General features: G+C 38.4%; 1 protein-coding gene across 1 annotated transcript; it reads right to left on the reverse strand.

Annotated features, from left to right (window-relative positions):
• Positions 1 to 337: 337 nt before the first annotated feature.
• ano6 (anoctamin 6) lies at positions 338 to 23,225 on the reverse strand. Its single transcript, XM_059325847.1, has 20 exons — positions 22,942 to 23,225; positions 14,687 to 14,757; positions 13,934 to 14,062; positions 10,596 to 10,661; positions 10,231 to 10,518; positions 9,639 to 9,752; positions 9,419 to 9,534; positions 8,424 to 8,558; positions 8,213 to 8,318; positions 7,899 to 7,959; positions 7,526 to 7,671; positions 7,204 to 7,281; positions 6,540 to 6,768; positions 6,289 to 6,458; positions 6,112 to 6,209; positions 5,797 to 5,927; positions 4,752 to 4,957; positions 4,431 to 4,630; positions 3,115 to 3,220; positions 338 to 3,015 (listed from the first exon to the last, which is right to left on the reverse strand). Exons 1-20 carry the CDS (start codon positions 23,033 to 23,035, stop codon positions 2,797 to 2,799), a joined length of 2,763 nt encoding a protein of 920 aa, XP_059181830.1. The 5' UTR covers positions 23,036 to 23,225; the 3' UTR covers positions 338 to 2,796.
• Between the last annotated feature and the right edge of the window lie 644 nt (positions 23,226 to 23,869).

Raw genomic sequence — 23,869 nt, forward strand, 5'->3', positions numbered from 1 at the left:
AAGAAAGCAAGCACTTTAGAGACAAAAACAATGGCACAGATGACAATTCCAAGTTTTTTCAATACATTATTGTTCTTTTTGGGTTTAAGTAATAAAGTGCTGCAGCTCAACTCAACCTGAAGTGAAGGAAAATGTCTGTAACAAGTTGATAAGCTAATATATTTAAAGCGCTAATCAGACTCATCACTAGAGAGACTGTGTGTAGTATTTGCTGGTAGTAAAAAGAGAAACTAAACAATAGCTGCAATTAAAAATTTCTGGTTTAGATTATGTGGCAGTGTCCTCCAGACATTGTCAGTATACAGAGAGGTAAAATTAAATAAAACATGCAACAGCCGTCTTTTAAGTAGTCTTTTAAGTAAGAGTTAATATACACAAGGGAAACTTTTTTATAAAACAATTTCATGGCACAGACAATATAAAACAAAAAGAAATGATAGGTATGCATTATCAGATATTGCTGGTATATGATACTGTTTACATACATAGTGGTTATAGTACCATTGTTTAAAGGCGAGGCAATAATACAGCAGAGGTATTGATCAAAGATTTTGGCAATAACACAGGAGAAGACTGAAGTACTGTAAAACATGCGATCAAAATGTGCAGTGCAGTGGTCATGGCAGAACTGGAACTCTGAATTAAAAAGTGCAAAACATTACTGTAAATGTGAAGCACATCACAAGGCTGCAACTCATTCTTTCAAGTTAAAATATAGGTTAAAGTCAACTGCATGTGTTGTATGGGTAAGAGCTTCCTGTTTCATTCTTGTGGTTTGTAACGTTGCATACAACCAACCTTTACATTGTCACTTTTGAATAGCCAAATACTGTAAATTTCCTTTGTGCATTAGCTGTACTGTGATCGAATCCCCTCCAAACAATGATTTCTGAAACATCTGAAAGGCTTCCAGAGGTAAAGGCACATTTTGTCAGTATATGTGCATAAGTCTATTCTAACTCATCACTGTGTAACATCATGGGCTGTTCCACAGATCACCTCAGCTCCTTAGTTCTAGTAACAGAAATGGAAGCATAAAAAAACTTCAACATTGCATTTAAAAGTGGTACACTTTTTGTGTATTGTAATACTGATATTTCATGACATCACTAAACCATGCTCTGGCACTTGTTGGTAATGTGTGTGAAAGCTTTGAGCCCCCAGCATGGAGCTCTGTGGACGGAGTGGGGCACTGCAGTGCTGCTATAGCCTTAGTTATAAAACTGAAAGACAATCTGGATAAAAAATATTCATCATGTCATCATCATGTTTTGACAAAAACAAATCCCAACTCAAAGTCTCCACACTTTTTCATACTATATCGTACATTTTAGACCAGTACGGAGGAGGAGTCCTACTGAGCTCATATCTCCATTATAATTGAATAAATTCCCATTTGCTGATGAAGACCATTTGATACAGCTGAAAGCTGTCGGGGGGAAAAAAACAGGTAAGCGGATGTTTTGTTTTGTTTGTTTTTCATGCTTAATCCACCACATGGTTGGTGTGAAGATTCAAAGTGCTGCTGCTTCTCTTTGCTGTAACATCCAAACCAAAGAATGTATAAAACATCCAGGAGGTCATTTAGCTTAATAAGCATCTTTATATCTGAGTTTTTGAGTATGAAATGGAGGTGATAAATGAAGCGTGGCTTTCTCAGAGGGATCGAGGTCCAATGTGTCATTGATGAGATAACGATGCCACAGAGAAAAAGAAAGAACCCTGCTGACTTCTCTGCTGTATATTAAGTACACTTTATGGTGTTTGCTCATTCAGTTGTAATAGCATAAAGTATTTTACTACTATATTGTGTTTGTATCAGCCATGTGGTTGAGGGAACGCATAAACGTCATTTTTGCTGCTTGAATTGAGCGGGGCATTCTACATATTTGCTGGCTAGAACGCCTTTTAAAATTGTGACTCGCACACCACAGGCGTACACTGACATGGTAATGGCGTGGAGTGGACCCAGTAGGATTTATCCACTGAGGTTTATAACACAACATTAAAAGTTGGCCCCTCTTCCCCAGCTGGATGACACCTGGAGTGCATGCCCCCTTTAGCCTCTCTATATTTTCTCTTTTAGGCGGTGTATGTGCCATTTTGGTAACTTCCTGTTAGATATGTGCTAACATCTTATACCTTGTTGCTACATCCAGCACTCACTATTGCCTGGGGATACACACCCAGTGCCAAAACATCATTAAAAGCAAAGAGAAAATATAAGCAGAGGGCAGATTTCTGCTGATACATACACAGTTCTAGTGGGCCATTAGTTATGAATGAAAGGGATAACTTTTGTATGAGACGACACATTGTGTTTTAGGGAACTTCTACTCTGTGTGGCTTTAAGTTTAGGGATATATTTTGTTGTTTAAAATTGTTAAAACCTAAATCTAAATAGATTAAAATTCCATACTCTAGATCAGGAGGTGCAACAGACGGCCATTTTACTTGTTTGTCCCACGTAGTTTGTGTACTGTCAGCTATAGTTAGAGGGTGATAGAGAACAGATGCTCTGTTCTTTTTCCTTTGACACACTTTTGCAGGGGTGAACACGATACAACAGTGGTTTCTCTTCTCTTCTTTGTCCAACAGCCCTCCAGACGTCTTCTTTCTTCCTGCTTGCTACACATTTACCGTAACAAAAAGTCAATACCTTGTTCCAGGTCTTAATTTTGCCCCTTGTTCACAGGAATCTGTCAGTATTTAAACAGATGTGGGTAGGTGCTGCTGAAAACTGGGTCGTCATGTATATACAGTTTGTTCTGTATGCCCTGATCGCTTCTTTTATTTTCAGAAATCAAGATCCAACTCCTCATCTGTCAGGTTCACATTTGCGCTCTTGACGACCTCGTCGTCGGCTGGTTTCAAACGTTTGGTCACCAGCTTGAGGTTGGTCTCATGGATGATAACCTGGGTCAAGTATTTCTCTCGTTTGATCTGTTCTTTCACAGCGTACGGGACGTCTGGGATCATGTAGGATAGGATGAACTTCGTGAGGTAAACAATGTGCTGTGAGGAGGAGAAGAAGAAAACACCTCCATTAATATGTTTCAATAATTCATGTTTATAATGTGTTTTGAGAAAGATTTTTGTGATGCTCACACCCACCTCGACAACAATTATAAAAGCCATTTTGGCAGCAATCACATGCCAGTAGTAAACATTGTATGAGTACTCCCTGGCATGCCCGGGAGGGAACCGGAAATCTCGATACCTGAAGAAGAAAGTTAAAGTCAAACATGACTTGCCACAAAACAGTTTCTGTCATATCATATTTTCAAAATGCCTTCTTACGGTATTTTCTTTAAGTATTTGTGCATGTGTCTTTACTGTATGGGCTGAAATTGCATTTTGCTCAGAACAAATTTTTAACACCATAATAACCCCTGGTCACTTTTGTAATTTACAGACATTGGCCCTCATTTATCAAACGAGCACAGATCTGACACTCCGGTGTCCGTGCCTGATAACGGTAAAGAGTTTTATCAGCTCCAGGCATCGATACAATAGTCTAAGATCAATTCTCCGACTCAGATGTGTGGACTTCCTGCTGACTCAAATTTGCGTACACGAGCTGAGAGCAGACGTGAGATCTGATCGTACCCTCCGCTCACGTCCAAATTGATAAATGCCGAGCCTTGCGTAGAAATGATCATACGAGCGTACGACAGAAAGTGAGCGTAAAATACGCTGAAATTGCATTTTGCTCAGAACTAATTTTTAATACCATAATAACCCCTGGTAACTTTTGCAATTTACAGACATTGGCCCTCATTTATCAAACGAACGTAGAAACGAGCACAGATCTGACACTTCGGTGTCCTTGCCTGATAACGGTAAACATTTAATAGCCTCGGTTAATATTCTGTTTAAAGAATTTCACAGTCGCAGGGTGTATTTATTTTTAATGAAGTTTTAATGATAAATGATGTAGCCTTAACATGCTTAGGTTTGTCACCATTAAAAAAACAAACTCTGCGGAGTTTTATCAGCTCCAGGCATCGATACAATAGTCTAAGATCAATTCTCAAACTCAGACGTGTGGACTTCACGCTGACTCAAATTTGCGTACACGAGCTGAGAGCAGACGTGAGATCTGATCGTACACTCCGCTCACGTCCAAATTAATAAATGCCGAGCCTTGCGTAGAAATTATCATATGAGCGTACGACAGAAAGTGAGCGTAAAGTACGCTCACTTTCTGTCGTACGCTGGTTTGATAATGAGGGCCATTGTGTGGGAGCTGGATATATTACCTATACAGAATATTGACTCAATCAATTTAATCCTGGGATTTTATCAATTATCTGTATGAGTTCTGTCATGGGAGGAGGTTTATCACCAAAAAATATTTAATTGTAAGTAAAAGTTTTCAAATGCTGGTGCTCTTTTTACAGTACACACTGATGGGCTGGTCTCTGTACCTGCAGGTGGTGATGTTGTAACGTGATGGCATTATGGGCCTGCTATAGTTGGAGAAGTCCTTGATGTCAAATACAGACAGCGAGCTTTCGATGTAACCCGCCATGGTGTGGTTAGCGTGATCTCCATATGGGTACACAGAGAACGACCAGTAGTAGACCAACCGTGGAATCATGTCGGATGTAAAAGCAATGATCATGGCCTGTTAAGACACCAGAAAACCAACTAAATGTACTGAAAGCATAAAGTTGATCATCACTGCTATCTTCACATTGTGGTCAATATACATAAAATAGAATAACTCAGTGAAAACAGTATCTTACATTTGTTGCGACAGCCAATATGGCGACGCCTTGAAGAATGGGCTGCCAGGCCCCGATATCCTGCGCTTTTTCTGGCACGATGCGACGAAACTGAGTGGTGATTTTCCAAGCATCGACCCGAATCTCAAACAGGTTGTTGACCAGAGCCAGGACGGGAGCCAGAGGGAACGAGGCCACAAACAGGGTCACAAAGCCAAACTGGATGACTGTAAGAGACAAGATACATGTGAGGGGCCTGCTGACCGCCATCTACTGTAGGTAATACAATAGGAGTGTTTCCATTACCCGGAACGCCCCTAATTTGAATATGAGCCGTCCGGATCGGTCTTTTGACGGGACTTTTTTTTGTCCCTGTCGAAGAGCAGGGCCGTTTTTCTCCCCTGAAAAAAGCCTGGTTGCTGATTGGATAGAATGCTAAGCAGGATGTGACTTTTCAGATCCCCCTAGCGACTATTTTTCAACAAGGTGACTAGTGACAAATCCAGTGACAAATCTAGCGACTTTTTCTGGTATTATTGGAGACTTTTGGAGACTCGTTCTTACTCTTCTTAACGAGCCACCGGCCCCGCGGCTTGTTTAGAAGAGTAAGAGCGAGTTGAAGCGGCACAGTCCTCCTGCAGCAGTCTCTCCCAGCTGCAGAGCCGAAGGGGATGTTAAACCCTTAATGTCCAGTCTGCAAATTGCTAATAGGCTAACAGTTAGCTCTGTAGCAGTACAGTGTGTATGTGCTGCTGCTGCAGGAGGTGTTCACTTAGCGATCTCTGTTTGTTTACAACAAGCACCAGACACTCTGTGCACAGTTAGTGTTGCCGACACGCTGAGTGAGCGGACATTTGAGAGGGCTTGGCATTTAGCAACACTTAACGACTACTGTCTGTAAGAACTATTTTGTGTTGTGCAACCTGTTTGGTAATTTAGAGATAAATATGTCCCCACATAGTAAACCCTCGCATTATAATTAAGTTTGAACTTAAGAACAGTTTGTGCAACCAGCTCCAGGTATGCAGCTGTAAATGTGGCATATAAGGACACCGAAGACTCTTACCCATCTCCAGATATTCATAGAACAGTCCTAGTTTTGAAAGGGACTGGAGCCGGTAGTCCTGCTCCCAGCGAGGAATCACCTTCTCTTTGGCCACATTGGTGCAATAGCGGAAAATCAAATTCTTCACCCACCTGTGGAGAGGTGGAGGAGATCATGTAGAGAGACAGTGACTCAGTATGACAAGTTGGTGTGTGATAAGTTATTAGCCCTGTGGCATTGAAACTAAGCAGTGAATTCACTTGGAGTTAAGCTAAAAATGAAATTACTTCTTTTAAAATATTTGACATAAATGTGTCTTAGATTCTGACTTCTTACGGTAGCAAGACCTCTTGGATGTTGTTCCAGATTGCTTTTCCACCCATGATGATAGAGAGCTGAGTCGTCAGTTCAATCAGACAGCCACCGGGATCACACTGCAGGACAACAAGACACAAAGTCAAGAAAGACAATTGAATAGGTTCAACATGTAGGACGTAGATGGACAAACTGTACCTCCTCATTCCTGTATTTTCCCAACAGATAAACAGGAGCACCGGGATAGCCAACTGCCTTCCCCTTGGCGAAGGCGATGTAGAAACAGGAGGAGTAATAGTTGACGAACTGAAAGAGGAACATCTTCAGGGTCAGGCTATTCTCGTAGTCTGTCTTGGTCCGTGGAAGCTCTGTTGTCGTGTTAGATTAGAGAGGGTTAAGGTTCAGGATTAAATCAGTTGAAACTGATCAGAAGTAGAACTCAAACTCACCAAAATCAGTGATCCAGATGGCGACCCGCTCATAGAGCATGTTGAGGATCATGATTACAACAAAGCTGATGAGGGAGGCTGTGACAGAAGTGGCCATCTGAGGCGTCACATACTCTTTTATGGGCTCCAGCTCCTTCAGTTCTTGATGTCTGAGTTTAGCTGAGAAGGCAAAGAATGCAGCCAGGCGGTACACGATGATGGCCACAATGGACGCCAGGATCAACAGAATCTAAAGGACCAAATACAATTGAAGAGATTAGTGTGTATTCAGTTATGAAATTGCAAAGTTTTATCGTTTCCTGAAAATAAATATGAAATTGACACTACTTAAAAAGATGAAGAAGTGTTCAATAACTATACTTCTAAATAATCAATTAAATAATTACAATAAGTGAAGAGTCTTTTATTCATGTAACATATCATGTACATGCAGAATCAATTCAATATATAAAGAGGGTTAAGTTTCAGATGATAAATGAGTTATTAAGAAATACTAACATGGGTTTAAATGGACCTTCCAAAGAAATGAGTATCTCCACATTAATTAGTACCAAATCACATAATAATAAATGGATCTTCCTAAGAACTAGTGAGTGAATTACAAACAGGTGAAATACAGCATTAGAAAGAAAAAATAATTAAAATATTATTGAAATATAATTACCCAGAATAAGACTGTCCCAATTCCTATCGACACCCTCATACATCGTCCACAGGCTGTATAGGGCACGCTTTCTTTTACCTAAAAATCACAAAGAAACACAGCATGGCATGACGTTACATTCATTGTGTCAACATAGTATTTCCAAATAGTTTATACTTTTCACAGCAACTGAGATAACCTGATTCAATTCATATTCTGGGCCTTAAATCCTTATTTTCTTCACTGGTTTAGTTCCACTTTATTAGCCACAGAAACAACAAAATAAGTGTGTGTGTGTGTGTGTGTGTGTGTGTGTGTGTGTGAGAGAGAGAGAGAGATTTACCCCTGTCACAGGGTTTTTCCTCTCATAGACACACTTGGCTTCATATTCGGGGCGAGGCGGCTCTTCCTGCTCCAGAAACTCCACAGTGTCCCACGTGTACTCCAGCTCCGCCTGGTAGCGCTTCCAAAACTCCAGGAACAAAGTCACTAACATCAGGAAATGAACAGGCGCAGGAAAAAAAACAGGCAGGTCAGTAATGAGTAAGAAGGAAACCTCTAAATATACACAGTGTGTCCTGTCTGTTTTGCCTTTAATAATGCTAAAGATGTAGACAAAAAAAACATTTCAAACTGATAAATACTGCTTCTTGTTAAGTTAACCTTAGCAAACTCTATGGGAAACAGACATGTTTTTGACATTGTGTACAACTTACCCCAGATTGACATGAAAACTGCAAACACCAGGGTCCCAAAGTTGTCAAATATACAAAGTTTCTACAAAACAATGGAGAGAAAAAAAACATGGGTGTCAAAATTGTTACAGTTCCTCCTGCTGACATGCAAATCAGTCCTAAACCGTTGCAGTGCCACTGGGGACACAAGCAGCTGCAACTGGAGCACTCACTGGTGCGTTTAATTCTGCCTTTAAGATTTTAAAACTTTTTTGTCCATTGCATATTGGGTGGCATTAGCAGAAGGACAGAGGAGAAGAAAATGCAAAATTACTTCTGAAACTAAAAAAACTCACTTTGGAAGCGTCACAGGTGCTGTTCAACCTCCAGTACTGGCAATCTCTGTCACACTGTGGACACATGTGAATTTGTCCTCCAATGTTAGGGTCGCACACCTCTTTGCTGCAGTCAATCAAACACAGAACATATATTATTAGACAGGGTAATACATCACCTGTGCATACTTTATTTACAAGTTCACTGTTCTTCATCTACCACAAAATGTACCTCCAGGTGCTGGTTTCTTGAGTCCTGTATCCATAGATGAAACAGCACAGTCCCACAACAGCAGCCAGAGCAAGCATTATTGTGTAGAAACCCAACCAGGCAAAGTAAATGCCAATCTTCTCTCCATAATACTTCCTGTGGAAGCAAAACAATTGTTTTAGCTACTGTGGCTCCACTGTTCACTGTTGGAAAAAACTCTGCAAGGACAAAGATTTGGTTTGTTCCTGCTTGAACACACACACAAAGTTGTCGACTCCCGAAGCAACATAATCATAATAAATAGACATGCACACCTGTTCATATAGACAACAATGGTAGAGATAGATGTGAATTGCACTTTCAAAATGCAGGGGCACCAAATCACTAAAAATACCAATTTCTGCATGTTCTTTTAAGCTGAATTGAGATGCTGTTATAAAAGTAAGTGGGTGTGACCGACATTTACTCAAGTACTGTAATTGAGTGCATTTTTGAGGTACTTGTACTTTACTTGAGTACTTCCATTTTATGTTACTTTATACTTCTACTTCACTACATTTTAAGGCAAATATTGTACTTTTTACTCCATTACATTTAGCTGACAGTTTAGTTACTTTTCAGGTTGACATTTTTAACCTAAAAAAACATGATACATTTAAAATGGTTAGGCATTTTTATAAATTAAACCTAATAACAGTATATATAGTTAAACGGAGCCCCATCTTTACAAAATTAAAATGTTTCCTTACATAAAATATCACGAAGAATAATCTAATACATTTAGATTATATATCTGAGTGAGGCCATTCTGCATAACAAGTACTTTTACTTTTGATACTTTAAGTACATTTGATGCAGTACATTTGTACATTTACTGAAGTAAGTTTTGAAAACAGGACTTTTACTTGTAGTGGAGTAATTTCACAGTGTGATATTAGTACTTTTACTTAAGTAAGGGATCTGAATACTTTTTTTCCACCACTGAGTGTGACAAGAACATACAAGACTGTGTTTACCTAATGAGGTTTAGCGGTTGCATCTTGTAGAAGCTTTTGGGATGAGCCCATTCTTCATAGAGCAGGTATCTCTCGCTGGGGCAGCCCTCCTCTTGGGACTTGACGTTGAACCTGCACTGAAATAGCCAACAGGAAAAACGAGTAAATTTCTTTTTCAGTAAATTATTAGTTCACTAATAGCATAAAAGCATACATATTATGACTGTAATGTGTAACTTACATCATGGAGGGGATAGGCAGCTTTGTACACTCCACCATCCAGCAGTTTGGTGATGCCAAACTTCTTTATGTTCCCTCGAATTTCATAGGGGGCACGACTCAGGATGTAATATGCCTAAGGGAAGAAGAAAATATTTTTATTTTTATGCTAGCAATCTGTTAAGAAGAGGAAGAAGAAGATTACTTCATTAATCCCACAATGGGGAAATTCAACCGCTGCATTTAACCCATCCTTTTTTACACACAAGTGAACACACCATGCAAGGAGCAGTGGGCCGCACATTACTGCACCCGGGGAGCTGTGCAAGAGGGTTAGGTGCCTTGCTCAAGGGCACTTCAGTCCTAGAAGACCTGTCAGTACCGGGATTTGAACCGGCGCCTCCAGTTACAAGCCTGATTCCTAACCTCTAGGCCACAGACTGCCCATAATTAACATAATTTATATACAAACATAGGGAATAATAAAGCTTGGAAACATTATTTTTGTCACAGTCATGTTAACATGATAAATCTGTGAAGCACAGGACGTTTACAATGATGAAGTTCATCCTTCAAAATAAAACTGTAATAAGAAACAATGTGAGACAACTCACCATCCTGCTCCTCATGGACGCAGTGAAGAAGAGATCTTTGTCCCTCATGTAGAAGTACTCCAGACGGTCCTTCTCAAAGGGGGCGGTGAAATACTCCGTCTCCTTGGTGATCAGGTCCTCGTTGGGGTAGAAGTGCTTGGTGATGCAGGAGAAAAAGCGCCACGGGGAGGCGCGGGAGGACAGGTCGTTGGGCTGGATGGGAAGCTTGATGTGCAGCACCTCGGCGTAGGTGCACAGCACGTCCCACGGCATGTGGATCTTCACAAATGTAAGTTTGTCATCTACTACCTGCAGAACGCAAAGAAGGAGTGTTGTAAGTATGAGATACAGTCACAGAAGCCTTCTAAAAACGTTAATCGACTTACAGATTTTGTCGCCTCCAGCTCCATTCCCATCTTCATCAGGCTGGCCTCAAAGTATTCTCGCCGCCTCTACAGAGAAGAACACATAAAGAAGGTTTTAAAGATCTTGTGGATGTAATGTTCTCTGGCCATTATGATTCAATTTATGAACCAGATGTACTGAACTAATATGCATAACTTATGTGCCAAGCCTGCAGTGTAAATACTGTGAACATTAGTCAAAGGACTGTCGAGGGTGATCATCCATATGTACACAAACTTTGATGCCTTATTAATAGAGGTATTTAATATAAAGAAAGTGCTTTCACAATAACTCTGTGATAAACTCTTCAGTAAATAACTTTACTGATCCTCCAGGAATTGGGTTATGTTAAAGCTGCTACCACTCAAAAATACACATCTATTTTAATATGGAGAAATTTTAAGAAAAATAGAAAATAAGTCTGTAAAATATGTACAATTTATAACATCAATAAATGTAAAAAGAAATTATGTAAAGTGTAATATAAAGAAAAACAACAGTAGAAAAATAGAAAAAGAAATACATAATAAATTGATAATGCTGAAACACTGGATCCATGATTAAGAATGTGTGGTAAGATTATTGTTTAAAGGCGACCGTTAAAGTTTATCTAAAGCAAAGTGTGGAGTTGACAGCTCATTTATTTGGACATTTTCCATTTCCATAACATGTGCAGTATTTACACTGCACATAGCAGCAAGTAATGACGCCACTGCAAACAAGTCAGAGCAGGTTTCTGTTGGTAGCATGTCATCAGATAAACCGAATCCCGGATACACTGCGATGTACTGATCTGCTGCACAGCTTTCCAAATTCAAAAACACAAGAAAAGGCTATGGAGAATATTTTAGTTAAAATATTAAACACAGAAGGAAATGAATTATTCCAACTGCTTTAAAATTTTTGGAAGAATTATTTGATTAGTTGGGATCAATAAGACAATTCAGTCATTCTGAACTATACAAACTTTAAACATTTCCATGTAACCTTATTTATAACGTCACCTCCATTCTAAGTAACACCTGTGTGAGACTGTTGACAAAGCAAACGTCAAATACCTTCACAGTTTGTTTTGGCCAACCCTGCTTTCAGGTATGTTTTTTAAGACACACAGAAAGCATAAAGAAATTTGGACAAACAAACATAAAAACATTTTTTTATGCAGCATCATTATCAATCAATCAATCAATATCCTTTATTTAACCAGGTAAAATTCATTGAGATTAAAATTTCTTTTTCAAGAATGACCTGGCCAAGAAGGCAGCACCATGATACAATAAGAACAATCAATCACAATTCTCATACACCACATTCAACATCAATTAAAGTACATACAAGATCAGGGACAAGACTATATGAAGATTGAAATGAGTACAGTTAAGAATGAAATAAATAAACTGGTGACAGATGAAGGAATAAACCCGGTCGTTATCAGAAAATAGTTTTACAAACAATTGCATTGACCAAGAGAACTATCTTCTCTGTCCTTCAGGATTCCTTTGAATTCTCCATAGCTACATTTGTTTGTGGACATGTAAACACATAGATATGAAGGGACCAGCCCAATAAGACACTTGTAAACAAAAAACAACCAGTGTGAGAGTCTGCGTACAGATAATGATGGACATTTTATTATAAACTTACAGTTTAGCTATCAATATGTGGACTGAACCACGCCTTTCCAGCAGTCAGAAAGCAGAGCAGAGAGAAGGTTTTGAAATGTTTGACCCAAGTCTGTCTCTGGAAAAACAAAGTAAAGGGAGTGCCTGGTACAGACTCCTCTTAATGGATTTAGTTTGCTTTGGGATGATTATGAATGAGGAGTTGCCTCAGTCCTCGGGGATCTGTGGTGAAGAAGCTCATGAGCTCTGACTTGAAACGCCTCTACCAGCCGGCCTTTTCCTAGGAACTGATAAAGCTTCTACACATGTGCATCTATGAGCTGCAGGGCATGTCTTCTGCCCACACAAACCTTTTAGCTGGTTTTTACCCATTAAGGATGAAATGTTTTGTCAGTTATCCATTAGGATTTGAGCCTTAAGTCACCATTTCAAAACCACTTGGTGGTTAGAGATGCAACTCTGTGGGTAACAGATCTACAAGTACTGTATTACACATCCCTCGCTGTAGGCCTATTGGGAAAGACACTGAATGCAACAAACAACACACCTGCGTATGTCATCATGTCTCATTGTCCTCAATGTGTGCACTTCAATCCCTGCACAAATCTAGGTTTGTGTTGTGTAAAGAAATCGGTGTGTTGAATATTCAGTGGACTAACAAACAGTTAGACAAAACCAGAAAAACAGCCTGCTTTCTCATTCACTCATTCGTCTTATGAAGATTTCTGGATTAAGATAATAACATTAGACAAAGTTCAAATTTAGGTTAGGAGAATTAAAATCAGACTGATTTGATCTTGGGGTTTTTTGTCAGCGTTTTGGTGTTTTAACCCATTGACGCCTAAAACTGCCTGTAAAACCTCTGGGCGATTTTAAAATAAGCCCCTAAAACCTGAAGTTTTTCTGGAAATTCAACAGAAGTGTCAACGCTTCTACTAAATAATAGATTTTTCAGCCTCTGTAGCAGATAGAAATGAAATTCAAAAAGTATTTGAGAGCTTATACAAATACTACAAAACGACGTATCCGCTTTCCAGGCTTCAATGGGTTAAGTGAAGAAGTAACGCTCTTCATTTCTATAACTTCCCTCAGGAAATGTAGCCTGCAGCTGCACTGAACAACTCACAATAACAAAGTAGAGTAGAAAGTCACAATCAAAACAATGTATGTTGAGCTGTTCCCCTTCCTGGATCATTAAAGCATTATTTAAGTTCCTGTGCACACTGTGCTGGATATACACTGTCACGAATACTTCATTTAAAGTGACAGCCTGCCATCCTGCTGCAAATAAAAACTCCCTTAACAAATAGGTAAGAAACAATAGAGTTTGTGTAATAAAACACACACATCACATCCTATTTGGCCTTATCATTTCCCTGATTGACTTTTACTAAGTGAATATGCCTAAGTTAAAATTTTATAATCAACTTATCAACTACAACTTCCAATAACAGAAATATTTTGTTATTCATTAAGGCAAAGGGTTTGCTACTGAATCTTTTTTTAAGGTTTTGGGATGCTGACAGGTTCGATCTGGCTGTGGCCATGTCATCATCTTCCTCTTCCCCCAACATTTCATTTCACATCTCACATGCTGTACGCTATCAAATAAAAATGAAAAAGGCTAAAAAAAAACATTAAAAAAAAATCATCTTTTACACATGTTTTATTTTTGTAATGACAAAATGTTAGCCTACCTTGCGCCGCATGAAAGTGTGCCTCTTATCAAAATCCTTCTTATCCTCATCTTCGTAGGCCAGGATGAAGTCGATCCTCCTCACGCCGTCATTGAAGAACAAGGAGTCGGGTTTGTCGTTAAACTCTGCCTGAGGGCAAAAACAAGGTTCATCAGGTAAGTCTACGGTCTGAAACTCATACTCCTCTTCCTCCATGACGCCGTACATGTTGCACAGAGGAAGGTCTGTCTGTGGAGAGTCTGTGCAGAGATATTATTGAAATCTGACCTTGGACAGCCTATTTATTGGCTGTCATTATGTGGGCCATGCAGGAGGAGTGGGAAGAGTCAACAAACATTATGGTGCCCGCCCTTTCTCTCTCTCTTTCTCTTCACACAATCACACCGCTGTTAATACACCTGTTGCAAGCATATGTCATTGCGTACATGATTTAATCTGTTGATGCATTATATATCTTGGGTATTTTGTCTGGTCATTTGGTGTATGATGCTCCAGTCCATCTGCCATTGGTTGTCAAAATTATTGCCCTTTGAGAAAAACTAAAGAAAATTATATTCATGACTATTATAAAATGTGTGAATTATATTTTATAATATACAAGTGATATGTCATCCTGCATGTAGGCTAGGCACCTGGAAAAGTACAAAAACTTATTTTTTAAATGAATCCGTCAATCTACACCCCATAGACATAGAAAACATTAACTGATCTGCTATTTCTGTAGCTGACATCAACATTATTGTGTTAACTCACCAGTTGTACTTTGCTGACTTTTACTCCTTCTTCAATACTGTGATAGGTTGGTAAAAACTCCTCAGGATAAACTGTGAAAACAAGACCAAACACATAAATTGAGAATATAGACATGATAATGAACAATAGAACCAAAATTACATGGGGCCCGACGGATACAAAAGCAGGCTGATATTATCATGCTGTTATTACAGATGAATCGTTATGTATGTATGCAATTATGACATTAATTATTTGAAGACTATAGGTAAGAAAGAAGAGATTTCTGATATTACACTAGATTCTTAAAGGTTATTTATGTTCTACAAGTTAGTGAACATTTGGTAACGCTTTATATTAAGGTCCTTGTAATAACCATTAATTAACAAGTAATAAAGCCCTTGTAAGTCCTTACAAGATGCTTATTAACATTATTGTGTGTTTATAAGCTTATATAAGTGTTAATAATGGCATTACAAACACCCATGACCCACCCATTATGTCTTTGCCATGCCTTTATTAATCTTATTTTGTTTGCTTATTGATATTAAAATATACTTTATTGCTCATCTATTATAAGTTAACTATAAGTTAACTATGCTTTTTGCAACTACCGGATCTAAAGCCAGATCAATGCCTTATTACTTGTTAATTAATGGTTATTAAGGACCTTATTATAAAGAGTTACCGAACATTTTTATTAAAATCACAGGCTAGAATAAAATATAAATTAAAATATAGGCTAAAAACATGTTTTATGATAATCAAAAGTGCAAACAGAATATAATTAATAAAACACCAGTTGTTGTTGTTCCAGTGGTATTTCTAACTTGATAGCTGAAACTCGTTACCTTAATTAACAATTTTGAGAAGTACACTACTATGAGACACTTCTCTGAGTCACCCGTGTGGCACGGATCTTGCATCATCACATATCCGCTTCAGCTGCATTTACCTGCAGCTCAGCTGAAGCTGTGCTTGTTTAACAGAGCGGGCAGGTCCGAACTAGCACCTGGCCACATCGGGGTTTGAAAATAACGTAATTTAAACATGCATTTGGCACCAGTTCATGTCAATGATTGATTTATTCCTTTAGTTTATTCATAAACCCCAGAAAAATGAATAGCTCATATGTTTCAGCAAAATTTCGACTAATGTGGAAAAAAAAATCTGCACACTCAAAATATATCCCACATATGCTTGTAGGTGTTCTCTGAATATTTACGAATAAATTTGTAATATTTTGAGACGTAATAGTCAAAATATTCAGAGAATAAAGTCTGAATTGAATAAGAATACACTGTAAAAAAAGATAAACAATAGCTACTCAATAAAATTGAGGCAACAGATTGCACGCAATATTATTAATTAAATCTAACTACGTTACAAGTTGAGTTAATAACAACTTAACAGGAAGTGCCTGTCAATTAAAAACGGACTAATTCTATTGTGTTGGATTCATTCAAAATTCTCTTGATTTAGAATTACATACACATAAAGATTATATTTAATGTGATCAAAATAAGTAGATTCTATCTCAAACATTTTTATATTGAAATTACTTAAACAACTGCCTCAAAATCAAGGACGCATTTATATTTAATACATTTTATCAAATATATTAAGTGAAATTAAATGACTACAGAATAATTCATTACAGTGTAAAGTCATTATATATATTTATATTTTTAAACTGCCCTATAGTCTGCCTTGCATTACGTTATTGCTCTGCTGACACGGTCATATCTCATTTAGACTAAGAGCCACATTTAAGGACTCTCTCTGGATTAGGGCAGGGCTGATGGAAGATGCCATCATCCATGGCTGAGAGTCATCGACAATCTTGCTAATACAGAATATAAAGCTGGCAGTTTGCGGCTCAAGTCTGGTGGTTGATTAACGCAAATGTATTCAGCTGGCTATCAGAATGAGTCGGGTGGGTGCGTATTAAAAAATACTGATCTGTGTATCACTAAAAGGCAGGAAAAGTAGCCTCAAGATAGGACAAGTAGGTGAGCATGTGTTGTGAAAGTGAAAAAGTGAAAATAGTCAGTAATATCAAACATACAGAAAAATATAAACTATAAAAGAAGGTTTAAAAACAACAATGATATAATCCTCTAGAGCTGGGCAATTAATCGAAAAATAATTGAAACAGACATTGAACTGACATGAAATTGACGTAATCTTGCCAATGACGATTACTTTGATTATTTTGATGTGTCCAACCCGCGACATGAAAGTAACATTGAGGAGAACTCAAACACTGAACTTACTGAGCAACTTGAGCGGCTTGTACCCTAGAAAAATGACATGTTCGTCGTTTGGACACATTTTGGCATAAAGGTAAATGACAATGAATAAGAGGAAGTCAAATTTTAACACTGGAGATAAACTGTTTTTTTTTGTTTTGTTTTTTACTGTTTTAGAGAAGTTGATTTCTATTTTAAACCTAAAATGTGACATTTTCATTTCAAGCAATGCTTTGATTTCAGTTTGAAATATTCAATAAATAACCACAAAATAGTTAATCTGTGTGTGCTTCCTTAATTTCATTAAAATCACAATGATATGCATCTGAAAAAATATTCCAGTTGAGTTGAGCATATTTACAGTAGAGACCATGTCAGTGAACTATGAGGGCAAAAAACTATAAAAAAAATAAATAAAAAAAAGAATTAATTGAATTGTAATCGAGGTCAAATGTATTTGTAAAACCGGTTTTATGCCATTTCGGTAGATTTAAGCAAACCATATTCTGGATGAGGCAGAGTTTAGAGAAAGTTGAAATGAAAACATTTCTGATTAGGCATAAATTTCACCCGAGTGGATAAAAATAATAATTTCCACCTCACAGCTCACTCAGCAGCCTCCCAAACCATCATGGAGCGACCGTCACAAACAGAAAAAAGTGAGGATGCAGAGACATCAACTAGGCCTGTCACAATAATTACTATATCGACTTATTGAACAATATATAAAAATGGACAGGATAGTTTTTTTCTGGACTCAATATATTGTCGTTTACATGTGACTTTTTGTGCTTTTTTGTGTTGTGTTTAAAGTAATGCTGCAAATATTTGACAGGTGGTACGAATTGCCGAAAATAAACGATATTCCCCAAGCAGCCATTCCAGCTGTTTATATGTTATTCTAAAGATAAAATTATATAGTACATAATGATTTTCTTACTGCAATGTTTTATTAAAAGAGCCTTCTTTTCCACATTTGAGATGAAAAACAAATTCATTGTTGTGGAAAAGGATGTACTTATTATGCTCTAATATCGTTCTCATAACTTTGACCCTTTCACACTGTATTTTCACTTAATGACAGTTTATTTGAATGTTTTGTTCAGTAAAAATGTCTTGTTCAGTGTTTGGTTGGACTAACAGACACTCCAAGGAGTCGCTGTTCAGTTTTCTGAGGTAAGAAAGATACATTTTGTTTTTGTTTTTTTGCTAGCCAAAACTAACATCCCAGTTAATGCTCCAATTAATGCTAACATGAATTAGCAGCGGCTTCTCTCAGTCAGGTTGCCGGTGTAGAGAGGCGTGTAGTCAGTGATCAGATCCCTCTCGCTCCTCCACAGTCCAGATATGGTCTGCTCCCCGTATCAGAAACAAGATGGCGACGCAAGATGGCGACGAGTATAACGCTGAACTTGAGGCTTCCAACGGGCAGTCCACAAACCAATGGGTGATGTCACGGTGACTACGTCCATTATTTATATACAGTCTATGGTATGACTGAGCACCCAGCTATGTTTGTTTTAAATTCTGGTTCAACTAAACTGGTCACCACTGTCCCTGAACACAGCCACAGAGATCTGCTACCACGTTATTTTTATTATTTTATCTTTATTTGCCAGTGAAGGTGCTGCTGACCTCCAACGTTCCTCACAGCCCTGCTCTACTTCACATTCACACACTCACACACCGACCAGGACAACATTCACGCTGTACCTCAGTGGTGCTCACTGAAGCAGCACAGGCTGTTACTCATTTCCAAAACAAGTCTGAGGTTTAAACCAGTGACCCTCCTTTAACAGGCCAGTTTCACCAAACCTCTCGCTGGTGTTGTTGCTTTTTCACTGCTTGGACACAATTGCCTACTCACCACAATGTCATATTACTCCCTGGAAAAAGAGAGAAGAAATAGGTCACCGTCTACTACAATGTGGTCAACTGACCACGCAACTGACTGAGTTTGTATAACAGGGTTTCCCCAAATATGAATTTAGAAATCTGCACCCAGTATTCACACCAGTGACCACATCAAGCCTAAACAGCATAAACTGCATTGTTATATGCCTCATAATTCTACTATAAATTATATATGTTTTTTAACAAAACAGCTGACATCTAATAGGGAATGTCCTGTAATCTTTCCATATAAAGCGGAGCACTATGACAAAACTAACCGAAGACAGATGTTGTTTTCCAAACACAGGCCATAGTAACACGCTGGGAAACTTCACTGGAATAACTGTTCATCACAAGACTTTCCTCTGACAAAGCACTCTACCAGAGGCTAACAGTCTGAAACATTGTTACACTAAGTCCATATTTTGACAGAAGGCATAACTGTGAGCCAGAAACAAATGAACCGCCAATCCTTAATAACGACTGTGCCTCAGGCTACTTTATTGTGATGCAGACCAATTAGTAACTTGCTGGAATACAACAGCGTAGATGTCTCTCACTTCTGAAAAAGAAGAATGGAAACAAGAGCTATACCAGCAGCTGGGTAAGGAAAACTGAATTCCCTCTTTCTGTGTTTTTTAGCTGTTAGCTGCAGACTGGAAGTCACACTGCAGTTCCCACATATTTATTTTCTACTGTCACCACTTTGCTATGTAAAATAAATAAAATGAGCAACAACTACTGAGTCATTAAACTCCACAGAAACACCGTTATGAATCCTCTACAAACTACAGTGAGTCAGTAAGTATGATTCTTTTGAAAAGCATGTTGAGTGCCCACACGTAGCCTGCAATAAAATCTGCTTTCTTGCCACAACCCACCCGCTCATCGCTCACTTCCTCTCTAGAGAACATCTTCCATGACAACACACACGAAATAACAAAGGCAGAACAAACAAACAGAAATTCTTTCACAGAAACCTCTGTGCTTAACTGGATTTTTCTAAATTTTGCGCAGCATAAAAGTGCACGATACACGCTTTGTTTTGACTGTCAAACACAAACCACAGTCGAATGTCCTTCTCATTAGCTGATTAGAACATTTTATTACATATGTGTAATATCTTTCACAGGAACAGCATCAGCTCTAAAATCTTGCTTCAGTATTAGCAGTTAGTCTCTATAATTGTGTTCTTAACATGCAAAGTAGATCACTGATGATTCATTTCATTGAAACATGCTGCCAGTATGACCTACAGTAACCCTGGCTGTCTGATCTATGCTGATAGACATCAGGTTTCCTGCACCAACTACTGAGTACTTGTGAAAACCTCCCTTCCTGTATCGCCATACTGTTCATTCTTTGCATATTACTACGTTGAAATAAACTATAAAAGTATCATCTGAGCCGCACAACAATGCATACGTTTTGGGAATGCTGACGAAAGAGAGATTTTTGGACCCATGTTCTGTGATGTGACAACGTCTTTGTCTGATTAATGAAGACTATCTCTCAGCATAAATCAGTGTAGACTGCTGCTGGCAGGCCTTACTGCAGTCTGACAATGTGATTTCATCCAACACTTCTGCCGATTGTTTCCACGATGGCATCCAACCAGGGTAGAGCATAATGGCACGACCAAGCCTTGCTGTGTCTATTTGGGACCACCTTAAAAGGAAGGCTTTCCCCCCTTTACACTCCTCCATGCTCAGTAATATAAGACTTGGAGCAGGACAGTTAGTGTTAGTGGAAATGGGTGGTTGTTGTTGTATATTACTGCTACTGTATACTGCTTGTGAAGGAAATTTGGTGTCTCCTGCATTTGACATTTAGTCATTTAGCAGACGCTTTTATCCAAAGCGACTTACAGGAAGAGTAAAAACAAACAATCAAGGTATAGTGCAATAATAATTAGTGCATCAATAAGTGCTAGTGACAATTCTTTGAGGAGTAGAATTATCGTGTGGTGCTAGGAAGAAGATGCTCTCTGAAGAGCTGGGTTTTCAGGAGTTTTTTAAAGGTAGAGAGGGACGCCCCTGCTCTGGTAGGAACTGGTAGTGTGTTCCACCAGCGGGGAACAAGAAATGCAAAGAGTCTGGATTGCCTTGGACCAACGGGGGTCAGAGCCAGGCGCCGTTCATTGGAAGAGCGCAACGGTCGTGAGGTAGCATATGTCTGAATCAGGGCGTTCAGGTAGGTAGGAGCAGTACTGGAGACAACTTTGTAGGCAGCATTAGAGATCTGAATTTGATGCGGGCTGCAACAGGTAGCCAGTGGAGCTCAATGAGCAGCGGGGTGACATGTGACCCTTTTGGCTGGTTGTAGACCAGGCACACCGTGCATGGTGGGACATGAAGTAGGTGGCGACCTACTTGGTATTCAAGACACAAAGCCTTCTGGGAACTCACTCTTTGAACGGCCCTATACTCTGTGATGTATAGGGCAGGAAGATAGGGCCACATTGAGTCTTGCTGAAAAGCCAATGCTGAAAAGTGTCGAGCGGTGTACAGGACTTTGTTGTATTGTAAAATAGCCATTCGGAATCGTGCGGTGTATGGAATACGAATGTGCTAATAAAACTTGCTGAACAGAGTATTTAGTGCTTTGTATTTGGCCAGCTCACCCATTAACTTAGTACAGTTGTTAAAATTGCCACGACATGCTCCATCTATTTTTTTTAACTTCCCATTTTGTTGTTGTTTGTACTGCCTTGCTCGTTCTAAAATAAAATATGGTGATCACAAAAGAAATGTATTGTTTTTCTGCTGTTTTGACAGCATCACAGGCTGCAACAAAGTGTCAGTGTTAATAATTCATAAGTGAATAAAGGCTCCATTAAGGAAAGTACACTTTGCTCTGGCATGCCTTATGTGATCCAGAGTGGAAAGCATTGGGTCAATCGTAAGGTCAGGCCCTTGCACATTTTCTCACATCTATTCAACTCAACCCAAAGGACCACTTGTCTCTCACTGAGCTGTGAGTACAAAAAGACACTGCAATACCAGACAGTATGTCATTATGGACAAGACAAAACAAGACTCATAGGAGCTTCTAGATTGAGAAATCGTTCCCATGAAATACTAGTGTGGGAGCTGAGAGCTGTACAGGCACTGCAGCATACTGTACTGTCGGCAGGTTTCTACCACTCTGTTTACATTTTCTCTTTCACTTTGTAGCATCAGGAATGTAACAAATGTAAGAAACAAAAGAGTGTGGAGAGATGTGATAACTTTTAGCCTCGGAAGTTGTCGTCTTTTAAAGAGCCACATTAGACATCTATGTAATAAACAGGGATTCTTTCTCTTTAGGGCGGTTTCTTTTTGAACTAATGATTGCCCAACATCTGTTATTCATATTCATATTAAATTTGTATTGCGGAAATGGTGGTGTGAGCTTATACCCACTTAAAAAAATCGGTGCACCACACCCCCAAGAATTGTTCTGCTACACATGATCTGAATAACTCCTAAACTCACTCCTATCCCACTTTTGATCATTTACTTCTGTATTAACACCTACCCTGTAAAAATAACAATGCAGTATGTTTGATGGTGGCAGAAAAGGGCAAAAAATTATGTATTTTTAGTCCAATAAGGAAATCATGACCGATATGTTTAATTCTCATATATTATTTGATGAAGCTAAACTTAACTAGCCACCTACAAACAGAAAAAAAACATATTGTTTTAAATTGATGTATTGTATAAATCAATCTGATCAGTAACTTAATATCAAATGCATTTTGTGGAATTAAAAAGTACAACACTTTCATTGTAAACATAGTAAAAAAAAAATTGAAGAAAGTCTAAAAAAGTACAAGTAACTTATATGTGTACTTCAATATCATAAGAGATAATGTACTCCATTATGGTACACCAAGTTTAACAACAAATTTCTGAGGGAAGAAAAAGTCACACCCATTAAAGAATTACTGTTTAAACTGAGAAAAAGTAGTATGAATGAGTGGGTGTTCAATCCCCAGAGGTAAATGGCCTAACAGATGTATTTGTTATCAGATCCAGCTAGCGCCCATAATGTCACACATCATGCACACCAAGAAAACAACTCTCTTGCAAAAAAACAAAACAAAAAAAAAAACAAAAAAAAAAAAAACCAAAGCTATTCTCTTACCAACTTCGTCGTCTATCATACCCAATTCAATTTCACCCTCCAGCTCCTCTGTCTCACACACGGAGTCCATCTCGAAGATGTCGTTGTCGCTCATAGTCCTTGCCCGGGGGGCTTCAGTCTCATCGCCAATAGCAGAAACAAAAAAAGTGTCCTCTTTTTTTTACCAACAGCCTACTGTAGATATTACAGTGGCTTTAAAGCGCAGCCCCGTCCTCCGCGCATTCTTGCTATATTTCTCAACATGGACTTAGCCACACAAAAAAAGTTTTGCTCAAGCTCTGACTTGAGATAATGGAAATCAAACGGGTGGGGTCCGAGGAGGCGGAGGAGGAGACTGAGGAGGAGGAGGAGGTGTTGATGTTGCTCTGCCGCATTTGACAGATCAAGTTACGCCCACTTCATTCCTCTGAAGTTCGCTGTTGAGCACGCCAACTAACGCATACCTATTTTTTTTTTTTGCAATGCTTTATTGAAAATTACAAAAATAAACATTTCTGGTAGAGAGAATGCTAGGTGAACATCAATCAACAGTCAAACATAATAATAATAATATTAATAATAATAATAATAATAATAATAATAATAATAATAATAATAATAATAATAATAACATCAATATTGTAAATTCAGAGCAGTTAAAATTAAAATAAATAGACAAAAATGCCTAAATGTTGTTTTCAATAAGGGGGATTCGAATTGGTTTTAACTGTTCATTTCAGTGGGAAATTTTTTAAATTTCTCCGGTGTTCCTCAAGGTTATATTCTGGAAGGTTTTTCTGACTATTTTTTTTTATTTTTATCTATTCCTGAATGGAAAAAAATGCCTAATTCTGCACCAAATGTGCGTAACAAATGGTATCAACCTAAAATTGGGATGTTCATACTCGTATCATAATGTTCTAAACCTTAATACACATATACAGTTCTA

The sequence above is a fragment of the Centropristis striata genome, chromosome 22 (assembly GCF_030273125.1).
Source record: "Centropristis striata isolate RG_2023a ecotype Rhode Island chromosome 22, C.striata_1.0, whole genome shotgun sequence".
Lineage (NCBI taxonomy): Eukaryota > Metazoa > Chordata > Actinopteri > Perciformes > Serranidae > Centropristis > Centropristis striata.

Coding starts and splice junctions, on each gene's coding strand:
- ano6 (XM_059325847.1), bottom strand. CDS start 23,035: ATGAGCGACAACGACATCTTCGAGATGGACTCCGTGTGTGAGACAGAG. Junction 14,758..22,941: donor TATGATAGACGACGAAGTTG/GTAAGAGAATAG, acceptor TTGTTTTCACAG/TTTATCCTGAGGAGTTTTTA. Junction 3,221..4,430: donor TACAACATCACCACCTGCAG/GTACAGAGACCA, acceptor TTTCTTCTTCAG/GTATCGAGATTTCCGGTTCC.